This window comes from Notolepis coatsorum (genome assembly GCF_963971535.1).
Source record: "Notolepis coatsorum genome assembly, chromosome: 2".
NCBI lineage: Eukaryota > Metazoa > Chordata > Actinopteri > Aulopiformes > Paralepididae > Notolepis > Notolepis coatsorum.
The window spans coordinates 182090768-182099937 of record NC_140166.1 but is presented as its reverse complement, the minus strand read 5'-3'; the positions used below and the strand labels follow the sequence as shown (position 1 = coordinate 182099937).

At 41.4% G+C, this 9170-nt stretch overlaps 2 protein-coding genes across 3 annotated transcripts; one reads left to right on the top strand and one right to left on the bottom strand.

Moving 5' to 3' along the window:
• On the top strand, positions 1-1409 carry aqp12 (aquaporin 12; the record flags this gene model as incomplete). Its single annotated transcript, XM_084309351.1, has 3 exons — positions 1-595; positions 1054-1170; positions 1282-1409. 3 exons carry the CDS (start codon positions 1-3, stop codon positions 1407-1409), a joined length of 840 nt encoding a protein of 279 aa, XP_084165477.1.
• A 32-nt stretch (positions 1410-1441) lies between these two features.
• On the bottom strand, positions 1442-7934 carry rpp21 (ribonuclease P subunit p21). 2 transcript variants are annotated; one of them, XM_084309134.1, is made up of 6 exons: positions 7761-7934; positions 7544-7644; positions 4568-4650; positions 4315-4449; positions 2710-2850; positions 1442-2670 (listed from the first exon to the last, which is right to left on the bottom strand). In XM_084309134.1, the coding sequence occupies exons 1-5, from the start codon at positions 7815-7817 to the stop codon at positions 2753-2755; spliced, it is 474 nt and encodes a 157-aa protein (XP_084165260.1). In that variant the 5' UTR covers positions 7818-7934; the 3' UTR covers positions 1442-2670; positions 2710-2752. The 2 variants fall into 2 exon arrangements, with proteins under 2 accessions (XP_084165260.1, XP_084165261.1); XM_084309135.1 differs by lacking the exon at positions 1442-2670 and having other exon boundaries at positions 2706-2850.
• Positions 7935-9170: the final 1236 nt, after the last annotated feature.

Here is a 9170-nt window from a genome sequence, read left to right as displayed (position 1 = left end):
ATGTCTGGGTTGAATGCCTCCCTTGGTTACTTCCTGGCTGTTGTGGCTTTTGGGGCCTCAATTAGAGTGCTGCTCAGGAAGTGGCCACGTTTTAGCTTTGTGTTGGAATTCTCTGCGTCCTTTGTACTGGTGGCATGCTGGCTGGAGGTGCAGACAATCATAGAGGTGGGCCAGTGGGCTGGGGGCCTGGGGCCGGATGTCACCGTAACCATCCTGTTTGTGGTGCTTCTCACCCAGGGCATGATCTGTGGTACTGGGTCAGGGAATCCCAGCCTGGCCCTGATGAAGTTCCTGCAACTGGAGACCAACAGCCTGGCAACTTTGCTGGCCGTCACTGCTCAGTTTCTAGGAGCCTACGTTGGTATTCTTGCTGCCGTGTACTACTGGGACCTGGAGCTAACGGACATGCACATGATCAAAAACCTGATGTATAGACAGTGCAGCACGTCCCTGCAGGTGTCTCTGCTGCAGGGGTTCTTTACGGAGGGCGTGTGCTCACTCATCTTTCACCTACTCTATCTGAGCCTTCGACGGAGGTCGGCACTGATCCGGGCGCCCCTGGTTGCGGTCTTGCTCACCTTCCTGTCCCATACAGGTAAGCATCTTCATAATCCTCGACAGATTTCAGTGAAATTAATTAACATGAGTATTTTATAAAATTACATTAGAAATGCACTCCACTTCTGTATTAATCATGTCCACTCTCTCCATTTCATTAAGGCTCACAGAGGATGAAATAATGAGATTTGAGCCGCACCTTAAATCTTATATTGTTCTGGCTGATTTATTTTCCTCCAAAAAAGAGTAATTTAATTATTCTGAGGAAATGGGCTAAAACACAGTATGAATGGTTTATTACAGGCTTCAAATAAGGGACAAAACAGGAAACATTCATGTCAAGTCTCTAAATTAGTAATATTGTACTTTATGATTCAGGGCCATTCCATTTGAGAAAAAAGACAAATTCAGAACTCCTACCCATTTCTCTTCATGTCCATGGGGACATGTCCACCTCAGTGGGAAACATCTAAATGTCCCCACTTTGTGTTTCAGCCAGCAGCTACACCTCCGCTTACCTGAACCCATCTCTGGCCTATGGTCTAACCTTCAACTGTGCTGGATTCACCTTCTTGGAGTATGCACTAGTCTACTGGCTTGGACCCCTTACAGGTAAACCCACATCAAAATAATAATAAATGTATTCATGCCCTTCACCATCTGTAAATTGTTTTGAAGCAAGCATATTGGTAAAGTGACTTTTTGTCTTTTCTTTTTTGGCAGGCATGATCGTGGCCCTTCTTTTGTATATGGGCCACATTCCAAGACTTTTTGCCAGGAACTTGCTTTACTCTCAGAAGACTCGTTTCAGAGTGCCAAAGTGGGACCAAGGAGAGAAAAAGAAGATGTGAAAGTATAACAAAAACTGTATTCATATTTTTTATTGACCAATCAGGAAATAAATATTTGACAAAGAACGGGTGCAAAATGTATTGCTTTATGTCATATGTACACAATCACATTTTATAATTTAGGAAAACTGTTTAATGATCAATAATAGGCATTTACATAGCATGAGACACATGAGTTTTAATTCCACTCCTATCAATTGTTTTCATTTGTGCCGTTGCAACATACACCCCTCTCCTTGACTTTATTATTACAGACCCAAACCAGCTTCCCTGAGTAGTAGAGGAAATGGGCTGAAGAAAATCAAGAGCACACATTTGCTGATTGGCAGTGTGGTGGAAGGCCGTCTGGCTCTTCCCTCAAATACACGTTTCTCCACCTCCATCCCGTCACCCATACCCTTTCTCACTCCCACCTAGGCAGGGCAGGGCAGACCAGACCCCCCCCCCCACTCCACTTCCCCAACCCAATCAACTAGTGATGGGTCGGTCATGAGCGACTCGTTCATAAGAGCCGAGTCATTGCCGTGAGCGTGAGTCGAATCGCTCACGTCTGATTTTCATCTAACATTGTAGATGATCGCAATGTTTATCCTTTGTATATAAGGAGGAGGACCTTGAAATCAATTCTAAATGTTACCGATGATTACTGATGTAAACAGGGGGATCCTGATGTAAACAAGACGAAAGTCTTTCTCTGGTCTGCATCCCCTTAACAATTGTATGTATAATTGTATGTAATTGTATAACATCGGCCAAATTTTTTTCCCGTGCGCGCTGCGCGCTCACGCTTCATATCTTGGCTTACAGAACTTCCTCCGGAAGTGTCAATGATCCGTGAGCCGTGAGTCGCTTACGTGAATCGGTTCATTGCGGTGAGCGTGTATCGAATCGCTCACTCACTGAAATGATCCGTTTGGCACATCACTACAATCAACCCATTTGACCTGGACCTACGGTTTACTGGATTCTTGGGGCTCTTTGGAGGGATACTAGGGCATGTCACTCCTGGAGTCATCAAGCAATAACTCTAGTCTCAACCTATTTGTACTTGATACCCTGAGCTAAATAAACCTGTGTTCTACATCTGACTGACTACATCCTTACTCTTGGTAAATTCCTCCACAGCAGCAAACATAATAAGCAATAATATATAAAATCCAACGAGAAATGCTGACAATGATGATAACACCGTAATTATAATTCATTTAAAAAAAGTAAATCGTGTAGGTGAGGTGTTAATACATAAGGATTTTTTTAATATTATATATATATATATATATATATATATATATATATATATATATAAACTAAGTCTTTCATATTTTGGGATTGGACGGAGCCAATCACTGCTTACTAGTGGAAGGGCCCACGTTGGATTTTGGACAGGGGGTCTTCACCTGCTGTGGTCTTTTGCAGTTCGTAGTAGCAGGGCCTGGTGGATCTGTGAAAGAAACAATGAAGGTTAAATGACAATACCAGCATCATAGTCACGTGTTACACCATTCTTGCTGAGATAGGAATCAATATACCTATCATTATGTGGAATTTGATTGCCATTGCCAACATATCAGGTAGCTGGTTTGTGCCAACTCATAACACAATAGGAGTCATCTAAAGATGTATTCATATCACTATGGTGTACATTGCAAAATTCTCATTTCCTTTGAGTGCTCTGAATGGCCCACGACTTTTTTCGTCTTGATTAGTCTGTCAATTTCTCAGTTTTCTGAAACATACCACAAAGAAACTACACCCATTCACAGGTGTTGCCTATTGAAGTGATGTCACCCAATCATATATGGACTGTCATTACATGTATAAAGGTCTCTTGGGACCGATATGTTGCACTTTAAACTAGGGCTGGGCGATATGGCCTCTAAATGATATCACGATATTTTTTGGCTATGTCACGATACACATCACGATATTTTGACATTTCCTCTAAAGTCCTTAAAAATGCTTGATTTAAAACCCTTTGAAGTCTACAGTCACGCCAACATGACGATTAAAATAGTCCCTGCAACATATGTCTGCATTAAACCATGAAGATTCTTTCAAAAATAATTTAATTAAACATTTCAAAAAATCTAAAAGAGTAGTCTACTGTACTGACACACTAATACAGAACAATGTTCTAAGACAATTTATATAAATACTCTTGGGTGCCTAAGACTTTTGCACAGTACCGTTTTCTATCCACTTTAGCCAAAAACACACACACTACTGTGAGAAAATAATAATCTTGTAACCAAGGAATGGTCCGCCTATACTTTTAATATATAGTAATATAAAATCACAGGAGACTTGATAGCTTAGACTTATGATTTTTATTATCAGCAATGTTATAACATCCTACTGGTAAACAAAACACTGTAAATGTGTGTGTGCATCATCATATATATATATATATTTACTTTTTAATTGCATTAAACATTATGAAGTATTCTCTTATGCCGCTTTTCCACGGTCTGCATGGTCCCCTACTACCTACTCGACTCGGTAGTACCCCCCCATAGATTAGATAGATATAAAGACGGTATCCCCCCCCCCCCCGTCATCATCATCGTCAACGTGACACACGGATTTCGATGCTAGCTAACAAGCTACTGTATGAATTCAGTGCCTTATTAGCTCATTTGCGCCAGCCGCAATGCTAACGGTTAGAATGCGAGGCTACTACCAGTTCATCCACCTCGGCGCCTCCATGTTCAAAAGTTCATTGGTCCTGTCTGATTGTGAGAACAGCGCCGAAATAGATTTATATTCAATAAATCCAAATCCAAAATACCATTATACCATGTAAACTAAGACTTGAGATATAATATTTTTCCCATATCGCCCAGCCCTAGTGTACATGTAAACATACTGTAGCCATTGTGTATAGCAGTGAGTTGCCATTTGTCACCTGGCTTAGGCTGGTTCTCCAGCTGGGCCTCAGACTGGTCTACCCAAAGACGATGCTGTGAATTATTCAGAAATGTCCTGGTCTGCCCACAGCTGAGGCATCTCACCACAGTAAAGCGGTTGTTGCCATGTTTCCCTTGCAAGACAAAAGAGTGCATAAAGCAAATTAGTCACATCCATAAACACAACACCCTAAATGTTAATGATGTTTTGATTTCGGAAGCAATGATTTGTCTTTGGTTGTGTTGACTTACTTCTCTGTCTTGATGTAGCCGTTACACCCGGGACAAGCAAAGAGCAGCACTTCTTGCATAATGTTCTTTTCACTGAGGGGTCTCTGCAAAAATGATTAACCAATAACAGACATGTAAAACCCTATTTATACCGAACTAGTGTTTCATGGGGACCTAAGGGATTGAGAATTCCCACCTATATACTTTTTTTTTTTTTTTTTATTATCTTTTTCCCCCTCCTTTTTCCTCCGATTTTCTCCCATCCCAATGTTAGTCGTTATGCCAATTCCCAATCCCCTTCCTGGTCGCTCCGCACTTACCTCCCCCAGTCGGTCTGGGAGAGTGGAGGCTATCACGTGCTTCCTCCGACACACGTCTAGCCAATCAACCGCTTCTTTTCACCTGGCAGCGCAGACTCTCACTGAGAGGGTGTAACGTGTGGAAGGATCACACTACCCCCCTTAGATCCTATCCGTGCTGAGCAGGCGCCCCGACCGAACTGTAGGAGTCGCTGTTTACAACGACCTAGACCCACCCCGCCAGCTTTCCCACCCTCTAATACAGCCAATTGTATTAGTGTGAACGGCCAGCCAAGCTGGTGACAACGCCGGAGCTGTGAGCTGGATTCGAACAGGCGAATCCAGCCACTCCGGTGTTGGTGACGAACGCAATCTCCTCTACGCCACCTGACCGCCCCTATATACCTTTTCTAACTTGACAATAAACAAACATTCTAAATTGTACTTCCTGTTCAAATGTTTGTTAATACAGTTGCTGACAGGAAAAAAAATTGGCTGGTGTTCTGCCGAATTCTGCTGCTTTCTCAAAAAAATGCATGTCGTAGTGCGAATCAATAGCCGCGTCTGCCGATTTCTGCCGTTTTGTCGAAAAATGCATGCTGTAGATTTCTGGGGTAGCGTATTTCCATAGACTAATATATCTCTATCAAATAATGCTCCCACTACAGAATAATTTTATATTACCTCACCACTCACTCCATGTAAACTGTATGCATATGAAGAGCATATTTTTATACTCTATCATAACATCTTTATGTAAGATTTCTGGGGTAGCGTATTTCAATAGACTAATATCTCTACATTTTAGATACTCACCTTTTAGTGTGAATTTGGAGGCATACCTTCTTAGGTTCAATTTTGGGGATTTATCATACCCGCCGTCAGGGTATATTCTCAGAAAGAAAGGTGACCAGCTCAGTCCACCTATTCTCCATTGCTATACAGACCAGGGATAACACAGATCGCTCTTGAAAAAGAGATTTGAATCTCAATGATGCTTATCTGGTTAAATAAAGGATTTGATTGATTGAACACACAAGTGATGTTTGATGCATAAAAAAACAAGATAAAACGCTCAACTCACGCCTATATCTTTTGACAGCTGGGTGCTGAATCCTAAAAGTAGTAGTTGATCATTTGAAAGAAAGACTAGGAAAGCACTCTAAAATGTACTATTTTAATTGCCACGCAACAATGACGTAATGGCAATCACTAATGTTGTAGCCAATTTGATGATCTTTCTGTGGTTACTTTATTGAATGAAGGCGCTGTGTTATCGTGAAGGTGTCTTGACTAATTAGCTGGGCAGTGGGCATAGGAGGCGGGGCTCAGATGTTCTCGGGCACAGCCTATTTGTATGTGTGTCACAGGTGCGCAGCGGGAGGGAATTGGGGAATAGTCACAGGGAAGCCACACAGTTTTTCAACTGTGCATGTTGTGTTTGTTTTCAGTAGTTTTGAGTTATTTTCAGGTTTATTTTGCAACACTAGTTTACTTGTTTAAGTTACAGTTTTAAGCACCGAGTTTGTTATGCTTTGCTTTTCCACCTTGCAAGAGAAAATAAAACTTGTTAAATGCACTCAAAGAGAGGACCTGGTTTACTATCAACAAGCATCACGTGTTGGAAAGAGCTTCTTACCTATTCCCTCACTGGCATCTTTTTGTTGTTCGGTTGCCCTTACAACTAATACATTAATTTACATTTAGTAATTTAGCTGACTCTTTTATCCAAAGCGACTTACATGTTCTGTACGACAAGTCATCAGGAACAGGAAGGGCACAACTATATCAGGTGTACCGACATTATCATCTACTTTATACATTCTGCTGCAAAGCCATGAGTACATGCAAATATTTACATGCTTATACAGTTCAAAAGGTGCAATAAAAAATATATGTTTAAGATATTGCTCACCATCAACAAGACTTTCGCCAGCAAGGTAGCATAATATTGATGGGTGAAAAAAACTTTGAAAACGATTGTTGGTCAATTCGGCAGAACACCGGCCAATAGATGACTTGCACAGGATGTGTCTTTCTTCCAGCATGGCTGTCTGTAACATTGCAACAAAAAAATGGTACATGCCAATGGTTGATATGTGCAAAACAATGGTTGCTAACATTGATATATGATAAATATATAATCAAAAGTATAACTTGGTGTCTTATTAATGGATCTTGTAAACAAGTCACAGTAGAACAGTAATACCAGGCTTTTCCAATGTTTTACCTACTCTTACCACTGCACAGAAAGCAACTAAAGTGATCACCAGCAGACCACGCAATTCTGTAACACAAGCATACACACTGACAAACGTGCATCAATTCATCGTCAATATTATAGCTTGGCGTTCTTTTGCATTTTACTTTGTCCAGCAGTAAAGCACAGAGCGTTGCTTTAGTGGCTGTGTGGTGGATTAGTGGTACGTGGGTGTTGGCTATGGTATATACACATGGTTGTTTAAGGTTACATGAATAATAATTAACAAACATGTATCCGGGTCATACTTGTATTATAGATCATGGTCGCAACTCGCAACCCATACTGTAGTTTGAAGCTAGCCCCTTTCGTGACTGTGTAACACGCCAACAGGGTTTGGACGAGTGAATCTAGTTTGAAGCTGGGATGATCATCCGTGTAAATGTTGTCAAGACAACAAACTCTATATGTCTCATATAAATAACTATTTATACTCACTGTCTAAGAACCAAACGTCTGGCAATTGTCTTCTGGGTAAAACCGTAAAAGCGAGCCAGTTCCACATTCTCTGGGTTTTGAGCTAAAACACAATGGGCCGCCTGTAGAAAGAAGGTGCAGACAATCCCATTATTAGCGGATGAGCTCATGGTTGCTAACAATATTAGCAGCAATGCTCGCTGACAAATCCACGTGAGAAGCAGTCAACATTTGGTACCTGGTAGAGATAGTTCAGTCTTTGGTACGTTTCCTTGTCTTTTATGTGTCCTGCCATTTTCGCGTAGGGGTGAGACACGTATAGCGAGGGCTTTAAATCAGTCGTCGGTCTGTTCCAAAAAAAAGAATCACATATTATACTAACGTTAGTTCAAAAAGCAAGAGAGGAAGAACGCCTCTTCTTCGCGCTTCCGTGTTCTAAAGTGCACTGGTCCTGTCTGATTGTGAGAACAGCGCCGCCATCTGACCGCCATAGATTTATATTCAACGTGATCGCGATATAAGCGCGTGGGTTGCTTTCTAACAGCGGAGGAGTGCAAGAATGTGACAATTTGACCATGTGACCGCGGCAGCGCGAGAGAGCGGCAGTGCGGAAATAGGCTGTCTATTGCCATTCTCTAAGACAAACGCTAACCTTAACCAGCTCCTTAACAGCGCCTAAACTTAACCGTTCTAACCTTAACCAACTCCGAAACAATGCCTAACCTTAACCATGCCTAACCTTAACCTTAATCATAGAAAGAATATTGCTAAGACAAACTCTAACCTTAACCAGCTCCTTAACAGCGCCTAAACTTAACCGTTCTAACCTTAACCAACTCCGAAACAATGCCTAACCTTAACCATGCCTAACCTTAACCGGCGAAAGAATACACGTTAACTTTTTTTTTATGGGATTCGAACTTGTCAACAACGGACCGCAGGACCGCTGAGCTGCCAGGTGAGCTGAGCTTCGAAAAGCTCTGCCGCTCCGCTCTGCGGTTGCCGCGCCTGCCGCGGGGCGTGTCGCAGCCAATCAGGGAAAACGCGGAAGCAACGGCAGCACTGCTCCGCTGTTAATAAGCAATAGGCCACCGAGAGAGCGGGCGAAAGCGCACGGAGGAAGGCACATTTACATTGGAAGAGCTGTAAAATGCGCAGTCAGTTCCCGTTTGAATATATATATATATATATTAAAAAAATAAAGATTTCCAGTTCCAGTGTTCTATTGTCCATTTTGCATGTATAACCAGTTATTATATAATTAATTAGAATGTTAGAATTCATTTTAGAATGATGAAATCAGTGACTGTACTCCTGAAAAAGTATAGTATGGTTTATTTGTATTGGGAAAGATACACAGTAGCTGGTTGAACAACATCTATATATTGTGTGGCAGATATTGAGTGTATTTCTGTGAAAATGCACGTGGCGCCAGTGGCGAATCCTTGTGGAAGCCAACGGAAGCCATGCCTCCCTATAAATTTCATATCAAATTATGAAATATGAAATATGAAAAAAAAAAAAAAAAATTAAAATATAAATTTTTTTTAATATAGTTTACATTCATTTTCATCTGTGGATCTGTGTTTTTTTTTTTTTTTTTTTTTAATGTCTCCCTCTTCTCCTTCTCACTCCCTCTAACACACTG